The sequence below is a fragment of the Oreochromis niloticus genome, linkage group LG19 (assembly GCF_001858045.2).
Source record: "Oreochromis niloticus isolate F11D_XX linkage group LG19, O_niloticus_UMD_NMBU, whole genome shotgun sequence".
In the NCBI taxonomy this organism is placed as follows: domain Eukaryota; kingdom Metazoa; phylum Chordata; class Actinopteri; order Cichliformes; family Cichlidae; genus Oreochromis; species Oreochromis niloticus.
Genome location: NC_031983.2, coordinates 30176811 through 30202599, shown reverse-complemented (window position 1 = coordinate 30202599; position 25789 = coordinate 30176811). Strand labels below are relative to the sequence as shown.

At 48.4% G+C, this 25789-nt stretch overlaps 1 protein-coding gene, 1 long non-coding RNA gene and 1 other non-coding gene across 9 annotated transcripts; 2 read left to right on the top strand and 1 right to left on the bottom strand.

Moving 5' to 3' along the window:
- Positions 1-69: 69 nt before the first annotated feature.
- On the top strand, positions 70-151 carry trnas-gcu (transfer RNA serine (anticodon GCU)). The gene has a single exon. It is a non-coding gene; the product is annotated as a tRNA-Ser (tRNA).
- A 502-nt stretch (positions 152-653) lies between these two features.
- Positions 654-25350, top strand: gphna (gephyrin a). Of its 6 annotated transcripts, none has more exons than XM_019348568.2 (24): positions 654-798; positions 950-978; positions 9690-9768; positions 9853-9910; positions 10351-10443; positions 10518-10612; positions 11153-11219; positions 12282-12587; positions 13617-13718; positions 14130-14267; positions 16494-16536; positions 16673-16810; positions 18000-18092; positions 18185-18240; positions 18694-18813; positions 18889-18947; positions 19030-19305; positions 19548-19635; positions 20028-20101; positions 20388-20452; positions 20970-21073; positions 21306-21402; positions 22056-22194; positions 22663-25350. In XM_019348568.2, exons 1-23 carry the CDS (start codon positions 701-703, stop codon positions 22187-22189), a joined length of 2412 nt encoding a protein of 803 aa, XP_019204113.1. In that variant the 5' UTR covers positions 654-700; the 3' UTR covers positions 22190-22194; positions 22663-25350. The 6 variants fall into 6 exon arrangements, with proteins under 6 accessions (XP_019204113.1, XP_005461955.1, XP_019204114.1 ...); XM_005461898.4 differs by having other exon boundaries at positions 22269-25350; XM_019348569.2 differs by lacking the exon at positions 13617-13718 and having other exon boundaries at positions 22269-25350.
- Positions 2087-5118, bottom strand: LOC112843115 (uncharacterized). 2 transcript variants are annotated; one of them, XR_003215257.1, is made up of 3 exons: positions 4242-5118; positions 3938-4123; positions 2087-3720 (listed from the first exon to the last, which is right to left on the bottom strand). It is a non-coding gene; the product is annotated as an uncharacterized LOC112843115 (long non-coding RNA). The 2 variants fall into 2 exon arrangements; XR_003215256.1 differs by having other exon boundaries at positions 2087-4123.
- Positions 25351-25789: the final 439 nt, after the last annotated feature.

The following is a 25789-nucleotide window of genomic DNA, read 5'->3' as shown; positions in this document are numbered from 1 at the left end:
GCTACTCTCTCCTAGTAGTTGCGCTCCGTGGATTGGTGTGGGTGGGGGTTGACGCGGGCACGCTGATAGGACGAGGTGGCCGAGTGGTTAAGGCGATGGACTGCTAATCCATTGTGCTCTGCACGCGTGGGTTCGAATCCCATCCTCGTCGGTCAGAAGTTTTTAGCGCGTGCACGACCCGCGGTTCACCTGCATCCAGAAAAACACTGGGGAACTTCCGGCGGCAGCTTTCACAATAAAATCACATCATTGTCGTTCTCATGATCAGCTTCTTTTAAAATCCATACATTATTCAATTCTTACATTTCTGGGCTGATTTCCTGACACCAGGGAGAGCTCCCGGGACTGATCCGCAGGGGGCGCTGTCGCGCTGGTTTCTGTTTAATCACATTAATGCTCAGATGTGCAGATTTATTCATACTGCCTCATCATAAACGCATCACAAATATAAAAACCTTCTTCAGATTAATTAAAGCCAGGAGTTTATGATCAAATAAAAATTCACGCCTCACACGTGACTTCGTCTCGTTATTATTATTATTACTGTTGTAGTTCCCGACATTGACCACAGGGGGGCAGTGTTCCCTCATGGTTCAGCTGTTTCTGCTTCATGTGCTCTGTGGGGTCATTTCCTGTTTCTGATTTTGTTTTTAATCACCACACATGTCACTACCGATAACACATCAATGCTGGCTCAGTGATGATGTCATCTTTACGGCTCAGACCTGTTCATGAAAAGAAGCACATTTCATTGGTAGAAGCGTTTTTCCCACGGTTACGGCATGCTGCACTTTATTCGTGAGTTTAAAACTGATCACAGACATTTTCTGTATGAAAACAAATTTTACTGGACGGTTTTTACATGTTTGGATCTTTTTGTTTGGGTGAAAACAAAAAGAGTCATATTCAGAGGGTAATAAGATCCTGTGTTAAATTCCTTGGTTTTTAGTGATTGCAGAGGAGTGGAACGACACCGAGGTAATCATAAACATTTATTTTAAAATCATTAGGAAATTAAGCCTGGTATAAACTGAATGCTTCATTAAGTTAAGTGTTTTACTTTGTGCTTGTGGAACAAAATTCCATGTAACCAACTTACTTAAAGCCCCCTCAGTCACAGCTTGATGTAAACAACTTCCTGTAGAACTTTAGCCAAAAACAGCTGTTCTGATCCAGGTCGATGATTATCAGGAGTCTGTGAAACAGCTGGATTACTGCAGGCTTAAAACAGGAAATACACCAGAAGCATCACAGCCTGTTCCATCAAAACTAGTGTGATAAACCAGAGTGGAAGAGGACACACACACACGCACACACACGCACACACACACACCTTCCTCGCTGGCTGTTGGTGGAAAGAGTGAGATCACCAGGTGAGTCTCGGCCTGTACAGGTGGTGTTCGGTGTCAGAGGCCATGCTGCAACTTTAGAGCTTTAGTTCATCAGATGCACTGTTGAGAGTGGCATGCACGTGTTTGTTGGCGGTGGACTGAACACGCTGAACTGTCTGGACATTTGACAGCGAGCCAATCAGCACACTGCAATAACTGCTAACCCCCCCACCCCCTCCTCCATGTGGACAGACTTTATTAGGTGAGCAGGAAGTGGGACTGGATGGAGGAGCTCTTTAAAAGAGAACGTGACTGGAAACTGAAGTCTCGGGTTTAGGTTTGCGGTCCTGCCGTCACTTCCTGCTCCGATGATCGCGTCCAACGTCCACGGCTGCAGATCAGATCTCACCTGTGAATACTTTACAGGAGGATTCATCAGGCGAGAGAGGCAGCTGAGAAATATATTTATTTAAATTCAGGTAGATTTCATCAGAGACGGGACAATAAACCGAAAACCCCGACATCAGGCCACGCGTACAGATGCAAAAAACTGCTAATAATAATAATAATAATAATGATAATAATAATGCTTTGGGGCATTTTAAAGACATCCTGTGGGGCTGTGCCAAACTTGCAGTTCCTCTGACGTCCAGCAGGGGCTCCAGCAGTGCGTCAGTCTCATAGACTCCCATGTTAAAACTTTACTGCAGAAATAAACATGTTTACAGCCTGATACACAAACTGTTTGGTCTCCATAGATAATTGAAAGTTTATTAGGGGCGTGGCCTCTGTGACTGACAGGTGGGTGGTGCTACAAGCAGCTGTCTGGTAGGCATCACCTCAGCTAACTCGAGTCCCATAACTGGACTTCTGTACCATTGTTTGCATACAGTCTATGGTTTTCCAGCTAAACTGCAGGGCCGGGTGAATAAATAATGTTTTTAATTAAGCGAAATTAGAAACGAAGTGCACCTGGACAGGAAGTTTAACCTGCAGACGTGATGATTTTGTGGTGTTCTGTTTCCTCTGACGGCCGATCCCAGAGAATAATTCCTTTTCTCAGAGTATAAAATATCACAGATGTGTTTTTATATCAAGAATCAATCGGATTTATAACTTCACTGAATCCATTGTGACTTGTTTCTTTTCTGAGGTTAAATCTGCACCTAAAATATTTACTGTGACGTCTGATTTCAGTTTTAATCAGTTTTTAATTTTTTTTATTGATTTACGATAATCGGAGAGTGCTGTAAAGACCTCCAGCCCTGTGCAAACATCACAGTTTCCTTTCTGCGCTTCTTTAAAGGCTCTGTGTTTGTGCACTGGTGATGGGTGGCTCATCGTCTGCAGTGAATGAGCTGATGAAGAGTCTGAGTCCTCGCCGGCCTGCCCGGAGTACTGTTACAGATCAGGTGACTCCTCGGGGCTGAGCTGGGACGTGGGTGGAGGAGGCACCGTCTCTCGGAGCGTTTAAAAGAAGGGCTCGGCGTCCGATCCGTCTCCTGAGCCAACAGCAAGCAGGAGCGATGAGAAGTTCGGACGCAGCCGTGCACAGAAAACACGATCGGTTCGATTTAAAGAGGAGCAGGAAGTCCGGGCGCTGGGGTCTGCCTGTCAGCGAGGGGACGAGTCAGACTCTGGAGAGCAGCGTCCAGCGGATCAACAGATCATCTTCTAAACTTCACACCGTGAGCAGGTTAACCACGGGTCAAAGGTCATCACAAACAGGCCAATCTGAGCTGAAACAGGCCGCTAACATCCCTCTGCCGCCCATCAGGGGCTCCAGACCCGTCGGCGGCAGAGGAGAAGTCCCTGCAGCTCCGCCTGCCATCAGAAATACGATCCTTCATGTGTTTGTGGCAAAGCGGGGGAAACCAATCCAGAAATCGGACAGACTCAGCGAAATCCACGGCAGACCGGCGCTCGCTGAGCGGCTGGAACAGCAGAAGAGTGATGACATCATTGGTGTGGACGGTGGCCGTGCGACGACGATGCTGGTCACGGTTAAAGATGATGGCGGCGCCTGTGAGGAGCGGCGGCAGCAGAGAGAGTTCTGCTCCGATGACTCAGCTGCTGAAACATTATCTGAGGACTCAGAGGTCAGAGGTCATGTAGAGACACCGGAGGAGGAGGATGGCAGTGATGACGAGTACTACAGCGAGGAGAGGATCACAGAGTGGATCCTCCAGGTCAACTCGAGCCTCTTCTCTACAGGAAACACTCAGAGAGGCGCCGAGTCTGCAGAGGAGCGAGACGTGGCCACCATAAAGATCATCTACAGCGGAGACTGAACTCCCAGCTCAGCCTCTTCCTCCTCCTCATCAGCCTGGACCTCCTTTCACAGGACGCACACAACCAGGGAGGAGCCTGAGGTCCTCGAGGAGCAACGCTGGCAAAAATACAGAAAAAGTTTCAGCAAATAGAACAGCTGTAATCTGGGACACTGGTGATACCAGCTCCAATTCACTTTCATTCAAATTCATGCATATAAACAAATAACTGTACATGAGTAACTTAAACTTGTTACTGTGGCCCACCTGCAGTACCATCGCAGCCCACCGGGGGGGGGGGGGCACAGTGCATTAATTTAAATAAATGGAATCAACCTGGACGAGTGTCAGCAGATCCTTTCAGATCCCACCGAGGCTTTGCTCCAACCAGTGTTCTTCATCAGAAACAGAGCTTTTGATTGGTTAGTGATGTCCTGGGCTGAACGTTTCTCTGTAGCTTCTGCGCAGGTTGAATTCCCACAATCCTTTTCTGTGTGCCACCAGAGAGCAGGAGCATAAATCCTGCATACATGGGGCATAAATCAGTTCTATTAAATATTATTTATATAGCGTTAAATGAACATCAGCTTTTATTCACTGAGCCTCAAGTGAGAGACTAACCCGGCTCGGTCATTCTCACCTGATTTTCTCGATGGGCGGGGTTAGTGCTGATGACTCGAACTGCGATCTCGTCCTAATCTCAACAATACGAAGAAAAAAAAGACCGAATTTAATTATCAGATAAAAAAATAACTGTCCGTTATCTACGTTCACTTATCCTAACATCAGCCTGTTTCACCTGGCTGAGTTCACCCAGGGTCTAACCTGTACGTTCAAGGCGCGGGGCTAGCAGCATCTGACCAATCAGAAACATGGATAAATGTGCTCACAGCAGAGCGGCTGATTTCACAAAGGAGGACCCGTGTGCGTGTGTGTGTGTAAACACTGGAAGAGCTGCTGTATTAATAAAGTTTAGCCTGTGTGACAGAACAGACTGATTAATATCACAGCCGTGTCTTTACGATCGAGTGTTTCATTAATGTGTTAAAGACGGTCTTAGCTTTTATCCTCTGAGCTGCAGACTCGGTGGACTTTAACGCTGAGAGGAAAGAATAAAACCTGTTTAAATGCTGACAGAACAAAACACTGCTGAACAGCTCAGAGGGATCTTTAGGGAGTGTGACGCTAATTTCCAGAGATCTGATTGCTCAGTTATTTCATACCTGCTGATCTCTAATCTAGAAACTCCCCTACTCCTGGGCAACATCAGTTGCCATGATGATAAACCCTGATAAGAAGGATCCACCTTCACAGTACAGGATGGGTGACATTATGACTCCGACCTGACGTGGATGCTGTGGGTCTGTAAAGGTGAACATAACAGAAACAGATAACTTATTTTTAGAACCGGGGGTCTGATGGCGTGCACTCAGACGACAGCTTCCTGCTCCGTCCCGACTCTAATGCCACCAAGGTTTCCAAAATAAACTTCCAGTGTACTTCAGTCACACCTGAGAGCAGCGAATGAGCCTGTAAAGGCAGGAAGGTGTTCACTGAGCTCAGGTGAGCAGGACGCTCATTTCTGTTACACTTCTATCCAATCAGGCTTCAGAGGAGTCGCCCCCTGCTGGATGTTAGACAGAGCGCAGGTCTGAGTTTGGCACCTGCGTTTGTTTAAAGCTGCTCTGTGATTGGAGGAGATGGTGGGGTCAATGTCACGGTTCCACTCAGAGGTCATCCAGCTGCAGGTGCGGCTCTGGCGGTACCGGGTCACCCGATCGTATCGGTAGTTGGAGGGGATTCAGAATGCACGCGCATGCACACACCGGTCCTCCTCCAGAGGTGCAGCACCCCCTCCCCCTCCACCCCCAGCCTCTGTATGCGCCGTCACAGTGCAGACAGAGGTTGTAAACATGGCGGCGGACGGGATGGTGCTCACCAACCACGACCATCAGACCCGCGTGGGGATCCTCACAGGTAAGGACACCGTGTCATCACATGCGCTAAAACGCCTCTGGGCAGCGCACCTGTGCGCCGTTTTGTGCCCGGCTGCCTGCGCACGTCGGTGTCACGATACGGGCTGTCTCCGCTGCAGAGCGGGCTAACGTTAGCCGCATGCTAACCGGTTTCCCCGAGAGCCGCGCGGCTGCTGGCGCACAGGTGCGCGTTTCACGCTAAAGAACGGGATTAACGTGTTTGTGTGTGACTGCGGATTAACGTGTGAGCACCGGTTGCACCTGTCAGCGAAACTGCGGCGCTCAGAGGTGTTTTATTCGGCGTGAAGCGGCCAGGAGGAAGGAGAAGGGCCGGGGAGCTCTTTCAAAATACGAGGCGAGCTGTGCGTGCTGCAGTGAGGGTCTACGAGAAACCGTGCTTTTATTTTGGAGGTAACCCCGCGGTGTTCCGGTGTTAGTGGCTAGCTTGCCGGTGATATTTTGAGCAGTGTGCCGTTACGGAGCCGACATGAGCTGCATTATTCATGTCTCTCTGCGGGTCTGACAAGGGCCTCGGCTCACGGTGGGCTTTTTTAAGATAACGGGACCTCGCGGCTGTTTAACGGCCGGGGTTTTACCCCGTTAGTGTCCGTTTAACGCAGTAATGAGCGTTTTTCCTCCTCACGCCATTTAGTCCAACATTAAACATGAACGCGCAGCGCGGCACCAAAGCTGTAGCTGATGTTTGCCCCGGAGTCGTGCTCGCGAGAGGACTGGGACCAGTGAACCCAGTATGCAAACTGGACAGGGATGCTTAGCTAACTGAGGATAACATGGGCAGTCCACTGTGCGCCCAGCAGGGGGCGCTGTGGGAGGGCCCTCAATGATTTCCACCGGTTTCCACACAAAAACACGCTAGTTCCCACAAATCCAGAATCAGTACTGTGAACTGAAACAAATCAACTGTAATGATCAATATTTTATTCACTGTGACGCTGATTTTTGCCCACAAAACACTAGCATTCGGCTAACACGTGCTGATTGGTGAGTTTTAGAATAGGACGTCCTCTCTCGATGGCGTTCTTTTCCAGGTGATGCCTCCTGCAGGTGTTACCGTCGTAGTTACTATCAAGAAGCAGACGGTGGTTGAAGTGTTTGAAGGTGATGCTAACTGCTGCTGGCTTCATGCCCCAAATCAAAATGGAGGATGTATTAAAGTGGCTTGTGGTGCTCACAGAAAGGTACTTTACTGCATTAAAAACCTGTTAAAATGTCTAAAAATACAACTGTATATATTGTTTCAATCCTTTCTAGTAAAAACATGCTGAAGATTTCCATGAGAAAAATGTTTATGCCACGAAATGTACATTTTTTGTTCCTCAGCTCCATAGAGCTCCATTCATCCAGGATGAGCTCGAGAGTGCCCTCTGTGGAGCAGGAAGAGAACAGCTGCTCTTTCATCCGCCGTGCTCGCAGTTCTGTCCTCGTTAGTGACTTTAACGAGCAGAGAAAACAAAGTTTGAACACACCAAATAACACTGACAACCAGAGCATGATACTGCATCGTACACCTTTTGTCTGTCGTAAGGTTTTACATGTCAGGACATCAGAAAAAAATAGGTGTTAAAATTAAGAAAATACAACCTCAGATGAACAACACGTTGTACATTACACAGTAATTATTTAACAAAAAGACCAAATCCAGAAGTATTGTAGCTCCTCCTTCAGCAGCAGTAACCTGCAGTGATCGGTCTGTGTCATCACTGTGGGCGAGCTTTGGTCCGCTCTTCTTCAGGTCGTTGAGGTTTGCAGCATTCGTTCATGCACAGCTCTCTGAGCTCTGCAGCAGCTCCGTTCTTTCCTTTTTCAGCCGTTCCATTGGATCTTTGTCCTGTTGATGACCCAGTTTGGTCCCAGCTTTATCTGTGGGGCAGCCGGCCTCACACTGACTCTGGGACAGTTTGGAGTTCATGGTGCGCTCAGATCATCATCCCTCCTCCACCGTGTTCACAGCTGCTAGCTGTTTGTTTCTTCCAAACGTGCTGCTGCGCATGTTGGAGAAACATCTCCACTCTGGTCTCGTCTCAGAGCACATCGTTCCTGTTCAGTTCCTTTGAGCACTGCACGCTCTGATCCTGGGGTGAATTTGCTGCATCCACTGCTGGCAGAATGTGGATCCACCCTGTTCTCTCCTATAGAAGCAGCGAGGGTGGAGGTTTCACACAGTTTCTGTATTTTGACCTATTTTCCCTTAAATGAATACTGACTAAGTTTAATATGTCACTTTTTTTTTTACGGTTGTATTTAAATCATTTTAAACTAGCTAAGGACTGGAGTAATAGTATTATGTTCTGCTCACTTTCCTACTGTCTTTTGACTGTGACTGTTTCTGCTAATATTCGTAGGGGAGCACTGATCAAACGTTTCTCAGTCCGGATGCTGACACCTTGTATTTGAGTTCCTGACGTAAAATAAAGTAATAAATGACGAGAGGAGCATGATAAATAAAATAAAAAAACAACCTATGTTTTGGCGTTACTCTTCTCGTTTATTGTTGCTCGTCAGAGATTGCGATGTAAGTGAACCTGCGAAGCAAACCACTGAAATCATACTGGAAACCAGACTGAGCTGTGAATCAGGTGAGGATACTCGGGTAGAGTCCAGGGATCAGAAAGCAGCAGGAGGAAATTAACCAAACAGCTGAAGTGGACTGACGTTGTCCCCCTTTGAAGTCCAAAGTCTGGATGAGGAAGATCAGGGCTTCCTGTCATGTGATGTGTGAGCTCTTGGTCTATTCTTGGTTCCTTAGATGCGCTGCTTTTTGCCATTTCATTGTTTGTCTTGGTCCGTTAACTCTGGACTTGCAGCGGCACTGAGCACGCCTGCAGGAGGGCGTTCTTCTACGAGCTTCGTAGTTGTGAGCAAGGGTTTTTTGAATCTGCCGAGGTCTTCCCTGCCCACCCCTCAGAGTTATCGGACCGCCGTTTCCTCCGTCTTCCTCTGCAGCACTTCACCCTGAGCAGGTCCTTGAAGACTAGTCCTTCAGCTCTGACGACACGGCCGCAACATTTCATCAGTAGATCTTCACATGGAGCTCTTCAGCTGTTACTTCATTGTGGTCATTGTTGGTCATGTGATCAGTGCAGGAGGTCTTCCCCGTGGCCGTGGTTTTGTTTGGACGCTCTGCTGGAGTCGACGAGGACCTGCAGGTCTTGTTTTGTCCCGCTGCTCTCAAACTGTGCAGTTGTTGTGTCTTGTTGGCACAGCGTTGCCAGGCGTCCTTGAATTTGTTGTTTCTGTCATTCTCATTTGTAAGTGCCATTTATTCTTTGTGATCATTACTCTCTCACTTCCCCTCAAAAATAAAGATTTGGTTCACACGGACGACGCTAACAACGACCTGTTCTGCTCACTTCCTGCTTTTTCATTTTGAGACTGGACGATGATATTTTGGTGTCTGTGTTCTTGTAACTTGTGGAGAATCTTCGATCCTCCAAAAAACTCATCCTGTTCATTTCCAGCTCCCTGTTGTTATCCTTGGACTCTGCTACAGCAGCTTTGCATGGTTCACAGCTGATAATAATCCTTCTTTATCTCACACTGAGCCCAGTGCAGCTCCTCAGTTCATCCATGCCTGAAATGAGCCGATTTAGCTCCTCCACCTTTAAGACAGCTTTGTTCTGATTGTCTGTGAAGGTTCTCAGTCATCCAGGTGATCGTAGTCGAAGGAGCTTGGAAAGAAAAGCGTCTGGACTTCTTTAAGTAGCTTGAAGACGTTTCACCCTCATCCATGAAGCTTCTTCAGTTCTTCAGAACTGAAAAAAACAACTTAAAGAAGTCCAGACACTTTTCTTTCCAAGCTCTGATTGGCTGCCTCTCACAAACAGAGGGTTCGTACAACAAGTAGGCGGGGCTTCCGCAGCTGAGATGAGCATACAAGGGCATCCCCTATTTGTGACATCATGCAGGTCCAGCCTGAGAGTTCAGAGCAGCCTGAGCTTTGAGCTCACAGCGTTCACACTCTGAGCTCAGTGTTAGAAACCTGCAGCACTGGAACTCGAGACGTGACAGGAAGTGAGGAGGAGCTGTGTGTGTGTGTGTGTGTGTGTGTGTGTGTGTGTGAGAAACCGTGCTGAGCTGTTCTTCCCCTGCAGTGAGCGACAGCTGCTTCAAGAACCTGGCTGAGGACCGCAGCGGCGTGAACCTGAAGGACCTGGTCCACGACCCCTCGCTGTGAGTCGTCATCAGCAGATCTGCAGCATGCATGTACACACACGAGCAGCGTGACAGTAACTGTCATTGTGTCACTTCCTGCAGACTAGGAGGAGTCATTGCGGCCTACAAGATCGTTCCAGATGAGATTGACGAGATCAAGGTAATCCCAAAAACAGGAGTCCTTTTTTAATATCTCAGTTTGTGCCACTAAAGGGAAAAGATTGAACGCTTTTTCACAGACATTTGTCTGTCAGTGGGCGGGGTCTTTGTGTAAGTGAGGTCATCCGTGGCTCTCGTCCTGTCAGATGTAAGTAAACTGGTTTAAACCCGCTGAGCATCATAAATACACGTTAAGGATTTGGATTGAAACAAATTGGAAATCAGTAAAAATTCTGAGTTGTGATTATTTCTAATTGTGTACTGACGTCTGCTCCAGCATGGCCGCTGTCTTTATGCATCCTTAGCTGTGTCCACGTGATCGCCACCGCCGCCATTTCAGACTCTGACACGTTTCTGTTTCTCTGACTACAGAGTCAGAGATTGCGGCCGCTCGGTGTTGGTGCTTTTATTTTGGCGGTGACGAGCTGTGTGTGTTTGCAGGAAACTCTGCTGGAGTGGTGCGACGAACAGGAGCTGAACCTCATCCTCACGACCGGAGGGACCGGCTTTGCTCCCAGAGATGTTACTCCTGAGGTACAGGAGGTTCAGAGGCGCGGCTCGACGGCAGACCGCCGTGTTCTAACTCGCTGTGGTTTGTCGTTTTCTAGGCCACCAAGGAGGTGATCGAGCGAGAGGCTCCGGGAATGGCTCTGGCCATGCTGATGGGATCTCTCAACGTCACGCCACTGGGCATGCTGTCCAGGTGAGCGCTCTCACTGCTCATTGACCAGTCACTGTAACGTGGCGTGCGTTTATTTTTGTAAATTCACATCTGGATCTGGAATGTTTTGGGAAACTGTCTGAATTTAATGCGGCAGCACGTCTGCCCACCGAGCTGCGTCGCTTTAACCCTCTGAGGTGATCAGCAGGTGTGTCAGAGGGTGATGTCATGGCTGTGCTCGGGTCAGTTACCGAGCTCCGTGAGGTTCGTTCACTGTCTGCCTGGATAAGAAGCAGACGGTGGCAGATGTTCCTCCTGAACCTCCAGATGTGCTGCAGCATTAATGGTGCCTTAACAGTCCTGTCACGTGACCATCTTGAACTCTCGGCCTCTCTGGGAGGATCTTCTTACAGCCAATCACATCTCTGATTCACCTGGTTAGGTGCTGTCAGTCACATTGAACGTGTCACTTCCTGTTTGTTTACACACAGGATTCTGATGAATGGTGTAGTTTAAGTTTGACACAGCGTGGAAACGGTTGTTTTCTAACCTGCTCTGTGTGCCGTGTCTTCTCCTCTGCAGGCCTGTTTGTGGTATTCGTGGTAAAACTCTGATCATCAACCTTCCAGGAAGCAAGAAAGGCTCTCAGGTACGAGTCTGACTTTACTCTGCTCAGTCTGCACCGTGTGGATCTTTGCACTGAACTCGCCGGGTAAGACGCGACGATCCGGTCAGGTGGAGCTCAGCGTTTGAGTTATTTACCGTTAAAGTAGGAAGAGTTGAACTGCGTTGTTACAAAACTACAGATGTTGGATTGCAGACCTCTGTGGGCGTCTCCAACCTTCTCCCTGACCAGCACGGTCTGAGTGCGTTTAGGCAATGTCCTGAAATGATGTCGAGCAGCTTTAAAAAGTACAACAGAGTCTAAAAATATAAAGTTTGAGCATCCAAGCCACCAAATCCACAGCTCAGAGTAACACAGGCTGAGTCAGGAGGACGGTGTATCTGAGCTCAGACTCTGTGTGCACCAGTGAAACCAGTACACTATACTGTCATACATCACTGCAATCCAGTTCACATGCATCTGTAAAGTGTGGGAGCTCATGGACCTCTGTGTGTCCCTAACGCCCACACTGAGTCCGAGCTCGCTCCGTGTTGCCGGCAGTGAGTCGGACTGTTTACAGACAGGATTTGTAGGCGGAGCCAGGTGGTGCAGGGTCTCACCTTTGTGCTCTTGAGATCTCGTAGTTCTGTTCAGGTGGCCTCCAGCTCACACAGGAGCAGTTCGCGGCGGGGATGAGAAAGCCAAAAAATGGCAGGGTAACCACCCCGACTCTGGAAAACTCTGAAAGGAGCAGCTCGCCCTTCGGTGGCTGACCTCTCCCTTACAGATGGAGGGAGGAGTTCAGACTTTTGACATGTGCTCAGAGTAGAGCTGCTGCTCCTCCACATCGAAGTTCAGATGGTTGGACATCTGACCAGGACGCCTCCTGGACGTCCTCTGGCTGAGGAAGCCCGGGGCAGACCCAGGACAGGCTTGGGAATGACTTGGATGAGCTGGAGGAGGTGGCTGGGTTTGGGATGGGGGAGTCTGGACTTCTGTGCTTGGACTACTCCGCGCAACTACCATTCGTGTAAACGATCCACTGTGCGTGCAGAGTCTGCCGTGAGCGTTTGACGCCATGATGATGATGAAACTTTGATTTTTCAGGAGTGTTTTCAGTTCATTCTCCCCGCTCTGCCTCATGCCATCGACCTGCTGCGCGAGGCCACGGTCCGGGTGAAATCCACGCACGCCGCCCTGGAGCAGCTGCCCTCCCCCTCCCCTCTGCAGGCCAACACGTACGCCAACACACACACCAACACACACACCATGGAGCGCGGGACCCAGTGTGAGGAGGAGGAGGACGAAGAGGAGGACCGGAGGAGAGGTCGGCACGCACACAACCACCACCATCATCACCACCACCACCAGCACGGCTCCTCCCACATCACCGCAGCCGCCATCGCTGCCAAGGTAAGCCACGCGCAGGCCGCATGTAGAGCGGCGGCGCTGCTGGAAGCTGCCAGATGAAAGTTTAATGATCAGTGTGGGGAAAGTGGGTCACTGCAGCAGCTACTGTACTACAGCCGCATGCAGCGGCTGCTGCAGGATGCACAGACACCACCGGGAAGCGAGCGCTCCACGGGCAGGAGGGAAGGCAGGAGGCCCGCCTCCCGGTAGCGCAACGACATTTACAAAACGCTTCCGACTCAGGGTCCCGCGGGTCATTACAGGCTCTGCCCACGGGGCATTGCTCTGCAGGTTCTTATAACCGTAGAAGAAATGAGCACCAACGTCTTGATGCATTCTCAATCATCCAGGAAAGTAAATCTCCAAAAGTTGAATCTGTTCATCTGGACGTAGCGTTTTGTGGGAGCGTTTTCTCCCACAAAACGCTACGTCCAGATGAACAGATTCAACTTTTGGAGAAAATGACCACCAAGAAAACTCGTTTTTCAAACTGTCATCGCGTTTAGACCCACAGGTCACATGACAGAGCATCACGTGACCTGTGTTGGACGCTGTCGAGAAGTTTAGATCAAACTGGTCATTATGGCTTGTTTATAAAAGGAATAAATTGTCAGGTTTTAACACTGAAGCCTCGTTATGGTTTATTAGAGAGAAGACGACAGGAAGTGATGACGTGAGGACAGTTTTGGTTCATCAATACGCGTGTAAACATGACCTCCATGGTGTAAGGGTTTACCCAGTGCAGGGATGTCCGGTGTGGACTAACTGTTGGCTTTAGTGTTGTTAGTTTGTAACGTTCCTCTTAAAGCCACGCCCCCACAGTGACTGCGCACAGCCTCCCGTCGTATCAGTTTATTTACAGAATGAGTCTGTGTGTGAGCTCAGGTTTGAGCTGTGACGTGTGGAATGTTTCACTTCATCCCATTTCATGTCCTTCACCTCTGTGGGTGTGGGGGTGTGTGTGTGTGTGTGTGTGTGTGTGTGTGTGTGTGTGTGTGTGTGTGGGTGACTGCATGCCTGTGTGTCCATCAGATGAGCCATGCTGTGCTCATGGCTAAAGGGAGTCCCTACCTGCCTGGCAACACCCTCGCCCCTCCCACTCATTTCACCTGCTCCTCTGCTCATGGCCATCAGGTGAGACTCCACACGTGCACCTGTCCTCTCCTCTCATTGGTCAGTTCATTGTGTCAGTCACCATTCTTCATCCGCTCCTGCCTGAACTAGCTTGAAGATTATCTGATACAGCCTTTTTTTTAAGGTGGACCTATTATGAGTTCCCTTTTTCATTCTACATATGATACTTACGCTGGTAGTAAAAAAAAAAAAAATCAGAAAGTAATTAGAGTATGAAAGTAAAACTTTGCATGACTTCATTAAATATAGTAAAGTTATAAAAAGAACAGCTGATTGTGAGGGGGTCAGGGGTTATGGAGTAAGTGTTCAGCTTTGCAGCTTTAGGTTCCAATAAAACAACTGAAGGAAATTCTTGGACTAGCATTAAGTGTGTGTGTGTGTGTGTGTGTGTGTGTGTTTGTGTGTGTGTAGATCCCGGACTCGATCATTTCTCGAGGTGTTCAGGTGCTTCCACGAGATTCGGCCTCTTTAAGCTCCACCCCCTCCGAGTCACCCCGGGCGACACAGGCGACTTCCCGCCTTTCCACCGCCTCGTGCCCGACACCCAAGGTACACACAAACCTTCACACATGCACACAGACAGCACCGCTAAGAGCTCGGCAACAAAGAACGCCATTCTGCATGAAACTGCAGCTTCCTGTTTGTGCTGTGTAACGGTCATAGAGCATGCCCAGTACATGTACGCTGATTGCTGATCGAAGCCCTTTATCAAACAATGACAAGCACTTCCTGCATGATGAGAGCTTTTAATTACTTTCTTTATTTCCTAACCTCCTCCGTTCACTTCATAGAACCAGAAAAATCACATTTGAGTTCCTGACATAAAAAGCGAGCTCCAGCTTCAGGGCCGAGCCGATTTATGGTGAATAACAAACTCGGTGTGTTCGATTTCACTGGAGCAGAAAAACGATTATTCACAGTTAGACTTGGTTCAGGTGCCATTTTTTTCAAATATCAAATACTTTCTTATTGCCAGTATCTGAACAGATTACCATGTAATTTAAAAAACACGCTAAGAAAAGTTTCTCCCTGTTTATCCCGTGGCGTTCCCTAAGGTGCTATCCTGGGTCCTCCATTATTCCTTATATACTTGTTTTCTTGTATATGTTTCCATATTTTGTTTTGTTTTGTTTTTTCGTTGTTGTTGTTGTTTTATTTTTTTTTAATCACTAGTATTTGAACTGATTGTAACATTACTGAATCAATTACATATTCCCCAGCTTTCTGGTCACCTCTAACATGTTATTTGAATGAGCGCCACTAGCTAATGTTAGCTTAGAAATAATTACCAAATGAACATCTCTCAAATACAAACCCTTCACACAGGGTTTAGATAAAGACTCTAGACAGCGAGTTAAGGTTAGCCAGCTACATGCTAAGTTGACTATGAAGTAATTTGTGTGTGTTAGCAGCTAAGTTCATATTAGCTACCATTAGCCAAAAAACCTGCCAATGTAATGAATAAAAAGCTATCTAAAATGAAACCCTAAATACAATCTGATCTGGGAGCTTTATTGGTTATTTTCACGTTTCTTTGTCAGTGAATATTACGAGCTAATCCTTACTAGATTCATGCAGTGTAGCTAAGTCATAGCTTGTTGGCTAACTTTGTCTAAATTATGCCTAAAATGAATTAAATGCTAGGTGGCTAGCTTGCCAAAATCATTTACCTGTTAAGTGAACCATTATTATAATTTACATTTTATATAAAAATATGATTTTAGTCAAAAATTAAATGGTGTAACCGTTTAAATAGATGGCGAACTAGCCTAGAGCGCGCTTGGTTACCTAGCTGGCTGTAGCTTAGCTTTACAGCCTGTATCAGACATTTATAACATCCAGGTCAGGTGTAGTGTGTGTATGCTGCTCTGTCAGCTGTTGGACAAACATACATGACATACAGACCATACAACAGAGAAACATGGCAAAGTAGGACAGTCTGTGTATGACTCAGCATATTTTAGATGCTAACGTGTTCTGAGCAACAGATCGGTTTCTGAGGTTTTATGCCTCATGCTTTTAATTTTAACTTGCAAAACAAACTTAAAACCGATAACTGATGAACGTGCCAACGGTCAAAGTCTGTTTTAAAGTTTGGACCAAAAAATCCATTTAACCAGAGTTAGCATTATGAAGCCCCCCCCCACGCTCCCAGTAACCATCGGTAACCATCATCACAACGTCATTAGACTGTTACAGATGAGTATCTTTAGGTCAGATTTGAATATCACTGTCAGTCCGGGTGTCAGCAGTGTCCTGAAGCTCTCGTTATGTGCATGAACTTTATTCAGGAAGTCTCGGGACGTGTGCTGTCTGTTGAATGGGAATGAATGGGACTGTGATGGTTGGAAACACTCAGATCTATTGAAATGTCTTCAGTTGTGGTACATTTAAAAATAAATGGGCTAAAAATGTAGCATCAAATTATGCTTAAATCATCTCTGCAAAGCAGCCAATCATTAACCTTATTTACCTTTGCTTTTAGTAAGAAGACGCCGGCTTTCTGACCTCTGGTTTTAATTTGCTGTTCATCTTCAGCTGTTAACATCAGTTAGGAGAGCAGAATTAAAGCTCTGGCTTATATCTGCTGTTTATTCAACACTCAGACTGCTCTGATGATTAAAATTAACCCAACTCGCTCTCTCGGTGCTCCTGAAATGCTTGAATGTTGCATCCAGAGTCATTGTTTGTGTTTCCACATCCTGTGAATGAGACGCATGAAAAGAAAATTATTCTATAAGATGATTTTAATCAAAATAATCTGTTTCTCTGCAGGTTCAGTCACGATGTGGCAGCAATGAGAACATACTGAGAGCCAGTGAGTTCAGTGTGTGTGTGTGTGTGTGTGTGTGTGTTTCGTTTACCTTTAAAGCTCGAAAAAATAGTTTGCAGGTGTTTACAGGTGTGTGTGTGTGTGTGTGTGTGTGTGTGTGTGTGCGCGCGCGCGCTCGTAGGCCACAGCGCAGTCGACATCAGTAAAGTGGCGCGCCGTCATCGCATGTCGCCGTTCCCGCTGACATCCATGGACAAAGCCTTCATCACTGTTCTTGAGATGACGCCTATTCTGGGAATTGAAGTCATTAACTACAGAGGTGAGTGTACAGTGTGTGTGTGTGTGTGTGTGTGTGTGAGTGTACAGTGTGTGTGTGTGTGTGTGAGTGTACAGTGTGTGTGTGTGTGTGTGAGTGTACAGTGTGTGTGTGTGTGTGTGAGTGTACAGTGTGTGTGTGTGTGTGTGTGTGTGTGTGTGTGTACAGTGTGTGTGTGTGTGTGTGTGAGTGTACAGTGTGTGTGTGTGTGTGTGTGTGTGTGTGAGTGTACAGTGTGTGTGTGTGTGTGAGTGTACAGTGTGTGTGTGTGTGAGTGTACAGTGTGTGTGTGTGTGTGTGTGTGTGAGTGTACAGTGTGTGTGTGTGTGTGTGTGTGTGAGTGTACAGTGTGTGTGTGTGAGTGTACAGTGTGTGTGTGTGTGTGTGTGTGTGTGTGTGTGAGTGTACAGTGTGTGTGTGTGAGTGTACAGTGTGTGAGTGTACAGTGTGTGTGTGTGTGTGTGTGTGAGTGTACAGTGTGTGTGTGTGTGAGTGTACAGTGTGTGTGTGTGTGTGTGAGTGTACAGTGTGTGTGTGTGTGAGTGTACAGTGTGTGTGTGTGTGTGTGTGTGTGTGTGTGAGTGTGTGAGTGTACTGTGTGTGTGTGTGTGAGTGTGTGAGTGTACTGTGTGTGTGTGTGAGTGTACAGTGTGTGTGTGTGTGTGTGTGTGTACAGTGTGTGTGTGTGAGTGTACAGTGTGTGTGTGTGTGTGTGTGTGTGAGTGTACAGTGTGTGTGTGTGTGTGTGTGTGAGTGTACAGTGTGTGTGTGTGTGTGTGTGTGAGTGTACAGTGTGTGTGTGTGTGTGTGTGTGTGTGTGTGTGTGTGTGTGCTGCTAATTAACTCTAACACAGGAGTATCGAGCCCTGCACGCCCACGTGTCCACTACAGAGCTGCTGCTGCTGCGGTGATGGCATCTGATGGGAAATAGTAGTATTATAAAAAGTATTTCACCACCTGCACACGCTGTTTGAACTGTATACATGTTGCTCCACCTGAAAGTCAATCCAGGTTGACGTCAGTCTGATCGGCTTTTCCCCGCTGTCGGTCAGCTCGTCCGGTCAGGACCGTAGGCGGCCTCCTCCGTCGTTCCTCCACAGTCCACGAGAATCGCTCCTCCCACAGTGTTCAGATTGTAGTGAAACCATGAATTTGTCCTGCATGAGTCTCTGAGAAAGTCTTCTCTCCGCAGATGGTTTGGGTCGAGTTCTCGCTCAGGACATCTATGCCAAAGACAACCTTCCTCCGTTCCCCGCCTCCGTTAAAGACGGCTACGCTGTGCGAGGTGAGACTGTCGGCACCGCCTCAAACATCTGCGTTGTTTTACCTTTTAGCTGTTGAACTGAAAGCTCTAACCGACTCACGTTTGACTCTTAGCTGCCGATGGCCCAGGAGATCGCTTCATCATGGGGGAATCGCAGGCTGGACAGCAGGTCAGCTCTCACACAGCAGCTTTGTGCATAACCATCATCCGTCAATCAGATTCTGTGCAAGACGCTGCTAAGTAACCTCAGTGTTATCTATGAGTGGGCTCATGGTACACTCTCTATGAGCGGTGCAGCGTGAGCCATGCTCGGACTGTTCAAGTTCACGTATGTGCAGAATGTAGATCAGGAGGGCAGACTGATGCACATCACTGAGTTCGGTCTTTAGAGCCACACGTGTCACAGAGCAGGAAGTCCTGGGAGTCGACCTCTGCAGCCAGACGCTGGCGTACTAACAGCTGCAGTTCCTCTAACGTCCACTTGAGGCTCCAGAATTTAGAAAACTTGCTCCAGCAGAGAAGTCGTCGTCTTCTCCTGATTACTGTGAATTTCAACCTTGACTAAAAGCCTTATTACCTGATGATGTCATCGCTCTGTAAACTGTGCTTCTTGTGTTTTCAGCCCACCCACACAGTGATGCCAGGTCAGGTGATGAGGGTGACGACCGGCGCTCCGATTCCCTGCGGAGCTGACGCCGTGGTCCAAGTAGAAGACACGGAGCTGCTGAGGGAGTCTGAGGATGTAAGAACACCAGGATAAAGGTTGATGGAGTTGTGCGTGTGCCTGCTGGCTTTACTTCCTGTTCGTCTGTTACAGGGCACTGAGGAGCTGGAGGTGAGGATCATGGTCCAGGCCCGGCCTGGGCAGGACATCAGGTGAGAGGGGAACGCTTCTCAGGTCGTGGATGTCAAATGGGTGGAGCAGCGCAGACAATTTGGTGCTTTTGTGTCCACGCAGGCCGATAGGTCACGACATCAGGCGAGGAGAGTGCGTGCTGGCTAAAGGCACTCACATGGGCCCGTCTGAGATCGGCCTGCTCGCCACGGTGGGAGTGACCGAGGTCAGCGTGCACAAGTTCCCTGTGGTGGCCGTCATGTCCACCGGGAACGAGCTGCTGAACCCGGAGGATGACCTCCACCCGGGGAAGATCAGAGACTCCAACCGCTCCACTCTCCTCGCCACCATCCAGGAGCACGGATACCCGACCATCAACCTCGGCATCGTCGGAGACAAGTGAGCGCGTTTCCCTGCCTGTCACTGCGGTCTGATTATTTCCTGTTCTGACATCATAAAAAAGCTCCAGGAGGGTTTGGTAACCCCCCACCCCCACCCTCCAGCACGGTGCAGTCAGGGTCTAATCTTTCATCCACCGTCTGAGGTTCACGGATCCCTCAGTGGGGTCCCTTCACTGGTCGAGTCCGACCTCAGTCTGTATCCTGAACTTCCTGTGATGCCCGTGTGTCCTCTTTCTGCAGCCCCGACGACCTGCTGTCCGCTCTGCACGAGGGAATCAGCCGTGCTGATGTCATCATCACCTCAGGGGGTGTGTCCATGGGAGAGAAGGTACAGTAACTTCAGTAACTTAACTAACTTCAGACCACGCCACCTGCTGAGAGTCTCAGCTACAGTATCACCTGCACGCTCGCTCAGGAAGTGAAGCAGGACTGCGCGGACTTCTTTGCCGCTGCTGCAGGAAGTGTCTCTCTCTGTGGAGTGAGACGGCAGAGAGAGCCAAACGTGAAGGCGGAGCTGCCGATTTACCTTTCTTTCTTCAGCTCTGACCGCGAGCTGTAAATCCTACTCGAGCTGAGGGCCAGGTGAGGCAGCAGGTGGGCGTGGCCTAAAGTTTTTCAGTGTAAAGCTCACTGAGAGAGTGATGCACTGAGCAGATTTTCTGATCGTCAGTGTGCAGGAAACCTGACTCTGTGTGTGTGTGTGTGTGTGTGTGTGATCAGGACTACCTGAAACAGGTGCTGGATATTGACCTGCACGCGCAGATTCACTTTGGCCGAGTCTTCATGAAGCCAGGGTAAGACGGGAGCCGAGACTTCCTGCTTTAGTCCCAGAACTTGGGCACAGATCAGCTGATTTGACCTTCATCCACAGTCACTATGTGTGAAATACCTGAGAGCTTAAAGCGCTTCAGGCGGCTGTTAATGAGCCTCACCTGTGGCTGCACTGTTAGTCTGTTCACTGAAGTCACGAATGTTTCTTCTGATAGCTGAAGGAGTTCCTCACAGTACTGCAGGTACACCTGAAGGTTGATACCACAGTCTCTGCCTCTGCTCACACTGCTCTGTGTTTCTGTCCCTCAGTCTTCCCACTACCTTTGCCACAGTCGACATCGACGGGACACGAAAACTCATCTTCGCCCTGCCAGGTAACAAAATACCCCTGCTGTGTAATTCACCTGCCTTTGAAGCGTCCTCAGGTCGTCCCCACAGACGTCTGTGATCAGTGTCACGATTCCTGATTGTGGATCCGAAAGCGAAGCAGGAAGCTTGAGAGCGTCCTGAGCCCAGCCTTTAACCTCCTGGAGACCAGAAAGCTTCAGCGCAGGCTGAACGTCAGCAGCCTCCACAGAGACGGGCTGAGAATTAGCAGTTCATGTACTTCACAGTACACGATTGTACTGTGAAGTACATGAAGTAAGGAGGAAAAGAAATGAATACAAATCAACAGATGACGCAGAAACTCTGCAGCCATGTTTCATATTCGTTGCAGGCAGATATGTGTCTCTTAAAATAACTCCATCAGGCCTCATCGACACGAGTAACTCCAACCGACCACCGTCACGTTTATGACATCGTTCAGAGGCTGCTCGTAAACACGCCACATCATGTTATCGAGCTTCTGCACCATCATCACACGTGGTCTGTGTGTTTATTGTTTCCAAGGTAACCCAGTGTCCGCTGTGGTGACGTGTAACCTGTTTGTGATTCCTGCTCTGAGGAAGATGCAAGGCATTCTGGATCCTCGACCTACAATCATCAAAGCGAGGGTAACACACACACACACACACACACACACACACACACACACACTCTGAGGTCATGCTGTAACCCTGCCTGCAGGCGAACGTGACCCTACAATAAATAAATAAAATAATAACATGATGGTAAAAAGAGCGCGCGAGTGTTTGATGCATCACTCGGGTTACATAACACAGTTATTGTCGTAGTAACAATAATATTAATAACAATAATAATAATAACAGCACAGTTTCTCTTCAGCTCTCCTGTGACGTTAAGCTGGACCCCCGGCCTGAGTACCACCGCTGTATTCTCACCTGGCATCACCAGGAGCCGCTGCCCTGGGCTCAGAGCACAGGTGAGTGCACACACACACACACGGTGATGGTGTGTATCGTCAGTCATTGCTGTCTAAGCGCTGCTTCATGTTTCCTCCTCGCCGTGGTAAACTCTGCCCTCTTCTCATCCACACGAGTGACTTTATTGTTCACATCATGGAACCGTCATAAAGATGCTGCACATGTTCATGCAGCATCGCGTCGTTCAGCTTCCTCACTGCACTTGGCCCAAATGAGCCGGTACGCTCGTGTCCTGTAGCGCCGCCCTGAGAGCTTTACATCAGCTCATCCAATCAGATTTGTCGTCCACCGGTGATTTTCCCGGCCGCTGCCACGGTGCTGAGTCCAGCTCACGGATACTCGCTCCAAAGTCTCTGAATCTCCCAACAAGGACTGATCTCCGACCGGCTTTCTTAGAGACGGAATCGACGTTTTCTCCCAAATTCATCGTGCATGTCCCCAGATACCCGAGGCTTCCGCAGAGCGTCCAGTGACGCGCCCGTTGCAGGCCCGGCCGTCAGCGCTGGCTCTGTGGTCAACATCAGTCAGCTGATTTACGTCAGAGGCGTCGTAAACGAGCCTCTTAAATGTTGTTCTGACCGCTGCCTCGGTTAGTGTCCTGTAAGACATCTCACTTGGGTAATGTGAGTAACCACGCCCCTCCTCCCTGCAGGTAACCAGGTGTCCAGCAGGCTGATGTCCATGCGCAGCGCCAACGGCCTGCTGATGCTGCCCCCTAAAACAGAGCAGTACGTGGAGCTGCACAAGGGAGAGGTCGTGGACGTCATGGTCATCGGACGGCTATGATGCAGGTACGGCGGCCCCGCAGACGCACTGAGCACGTGCGAAGCATGTGCTTTCTGTTAACACTCCTTTTTCTCTCCAGACTGAAACGTCACTCGCTACCGATTACCATGGCAACGCCAGGACTTCTTGTCTGCACAGGAAACAGTCGGGGTGGGGTGGGGTGGGGGGGGAACCGGTGCATGTCTACCTGGTCGCCATTAGCTGTGATGTCATATGCAACAGCCAATCGGAGCCAGCGCAGGCTGAGTCCTCATTGGTCTGCTCTGAGGAGATCACTGTATTTCAAAGGAGAAAAAAAATGTGAAAAAATATACGAAATATGAGATTTATTCTGTAATATTATTATTATCCTGATGATAATGATTATTAATATTCTATTTATTATTATCATGGTTCTGACAATATCATCATCTTAGTAGTATTCATGCCCTCTTCTCTCCTCTTCATTTGCTTTGTGCGTTTTTCCCGGATAGATTAGAGACATAGAGACCCTCCTCCTTTTTCTACCCTTGCTCTGCTCTGGCGTCCTCTCTCCTGCTATAGAAACTTCCTGCCGTTTCACTGCGTCTCCTCCTGGATCACACAGACTCCAAACATCAGCAAAACACGGCTGATGAAGACGTCCTCCGAGTGAAGCTGCTCACGTTGTTTGTGCCACTGAATATTTTCTGCCAAACAATGAAAAAAGAAAAGAGAATAAACTGCAGGCGTCCTCTGGTGTTCCTTTTTTACCTTTCTGCAGATTTAACCCTCTCAAACATCTGGAGACGTCTCAGCGAAGCCATGAAATCGTCCTCGGTGGGTCAGCGGCTCGTCTTTGGGGCGCCGAGCGATTTCTCCGCTCCGATATAAACGCGATAAAGACGTCTCTGATCGCGGTCGTATCAAAGCTGCGCCACGCTGGCGGTTCGGTCCAACCCTGCGTTCAAGTGGTGTTCGACCAGAGTGTGACGTTTACAGCAGGAAGACGTTTATGTTAACCTCTGGGATCACCCGTGTGACGGGCGCGATTACATGATTAATCCACATTTGCGTCTGGAGTTCTGGGTGTGGGATTTGTCCTTTCACTCGCTCTGATCAGGCTGTCCAATCAGGAGTCTTTATTCAGATTTTTACCCACGACCACATGTGCAGGAACCAACTGCTTCGGCGAGTTCGGAGCACAGACGCGATTCACGGTTTTCCCATCTGCTTGCATCACTTGAAGGCAGGGTGTCACATTCAGGTGCTCGTAACTACACCACGTGTATTTTTGCCATGACGGTGTTAAGGTGCTCGTTATGGTCGGTTCGAGGCTGTAAATCAAAACGTCATCTGACCGCCGTTCTCTCCGCGTACTGTATGAGCGTGCAGAAACCCTCCTTTGATAGTTCGCCGACTACAAACGCAGAAGCATCTGAGCTGCTGGCCGTAGATCCTGCTGATAAATGTTTACCGGTTACCGACAACCAGAAGCGTCCTGTGAGATCTGAGAGCTCCAACGCAAACTGCCCACTTCCTCTCATCCTTCCCGTTTAACCTGTTTTCCTGCAGCGCGGTGTGTGTGTGATGTATAATCGATAACCAGCTCATATTTTCCCAAATTTCCCAGAGTCCATGTTGGTGGTAAAATGGGAACACGGTTCTTCCTACTTTGACCCATTTTCCATCGATGTGGTACCGGGGTGCTACTTCATCAGATGTTAACAAATAAAAAGTGCCACAAAACCACTGGCACCTCAAAATCAGCGGTCCCAAAGCGCCCATTTCCATTTGTGATGCTTGGCATTCCGGCCTGTGAGACTGAGTCTGGTCTGCTGCACCCACACCAACAGCTCTGCTTTGGAAATCAAGTGGACAACTCATCCTGTTACCACCTTTTTCCAACAACTCAGTGCCGCTGCCTCACCCAGACCCGGGTCCTTTCCGGGTTGTCCCGTAGTTGGATTCATGGATCGATGGTGGGAGTGGGAACTGCACGAAATTTCTCTTCTTACCACAGACATTACGCCGGCTTGTGCTACCTAATGTTCTGGCGCTGCGTTTGTGGGAAAATGGATCCGATTCTTCCTGCTGGGACTTCTTTTCCACTGGTGTGGTACTGCTGCTAAATCTAGAAGCAGGTTATTGACTTTCCACTGAAATGACAGTTTTCCAAACATTGTAGCCCACGGTTGGACTCAGAGAGGTCACCAATGATTGGCCGAGGCAGCTCACAGCGGTGGTTGGTTCTCAGCCTGTTCTGGGAGAGAACCCAGGCAGAACCAGCTCTGTAACTTCTTCCTGTGAGGCTCTTCACCTCGACTCCCAAAACCAACCAAGAGCCGGCACCACGTCAGTGGAAAACCTGATTTAAATATGATCAACCAAACCCACAGGTCAAAGGTCAGGCGCTGCATTCAGGTCATACTGGAGTAACTGCTCTGTCTGATTTTAACGGTACTGACACGGCGTCCTGAATGCAGCGCGGCTCTTTGTCCTGAGCTCTGACCCATCCCTCTTTCCCCCTCCTTCTTGTCACACCTGCATGCCCATAAAAAAAGGGGGCGTGTCTTTCTCTTTGGGCAGGTGTGATTCCAGGCGTGAGAGTGGGGTGCAGCGCCTGGGCGGGTCCTCTGATCTGATTAAACGTGACACTGATGCTCTGGTGCCAACACTGTCTTTAAGTGCTCTGGCTTGGTTTCCAGAAACTTCCCAGTTACCTCAAATGCACCGTATATATACAGCATATATGTGAGTGGCTCGTGCTGCGTCCGTGTCACACGGGAATGGCGCGATGACAAATGGCTGTTCGTTCAGAGAAATTCCTAAAATAGTAAATATGAGCATTTCCTCGCTTGCCGTTTGGCGGCTCGCGTTTACGGCGGCTCGCGTTTACGGCACAAACGCAGCATCAGTGCGTGTCCTGCCGCCTGCCCAAGGAGGACCAATCAAACCCAGATAGATTCATCAGAGCGAGCAGAAGCAGGTTGTTGAGAAACTGCCTTTGTACCGAGTGATTCGTAACACTGGGCTGAACTCAGTGTCACACTGCACACACTATAAACTATGACCAGCACTTGTAATGAAGCAATGACACAGCATTCTACTACTACTGTATAAATATAATGAAGAGGATGTTTTTCTGTAATATTATTGAACCTGAAGATGAATTAATAAAAATAATCCTGATTATTCTGTAACTGCTGTTTGGCTCGCTTCATTCATAACAGCAGTCGTCTCAGAGCAGGGATGGTAAACGTCACTTCCTGTCAGTGTGAAGAGCTTTAACTGCACATTTAATCCCTCAGATAATTGAATCTGAGAGAAAAGCGCTGTTTTTCTATATGATAAAGAAATGCTGATGTAGGAAATGAAAGACCTCTGTCAGATGTAAACATCCAGAAAAAGCTCTGGTCGCTCATTTCCCAGATTCTCAGTAATTATAAATAAAGTTTTGTAGTAAATTATGAAGAAATGTGAACTTTTAAGATAAGATAAACCTTTATTAGTCCCACACGTGGAAAATTTGTTTTTTCAGAATATGAAAAATGTTATTATGATGAAATATATTATGTGTGATGAAATATTAAATATTTAATATTTCTTTGATTCTTTTTCCACAATATTACGTTTTTATAA

What these genes read in the sequence shown, in the direction of transcription:
- gphna (XM_019348568.2), top strand. Translation starts at nt 701, where the DNA reads ATGATGTCATCTTTACGGCTCAGACCTGTTCATGAAAAGAAGCACATT. An exon ending in CCTCTGCTCATGGCCATCAG is followed by an intron (nt 13,719 to 14,129) that starts GTGAGACTCCAC and finishes GTGTGTGTGTAG; the next exon opens with ATCCCGGACTCGATCATTTC. An exon ending in CCTCGTGCCCGACACCCAAG is followed by an intron (nt 14,268 to 16,493) that starts GTACACACAAAC and finishes GTTTCTCTGCAG; the next exon opens with GTTCAGTCACGATGTGGCAG.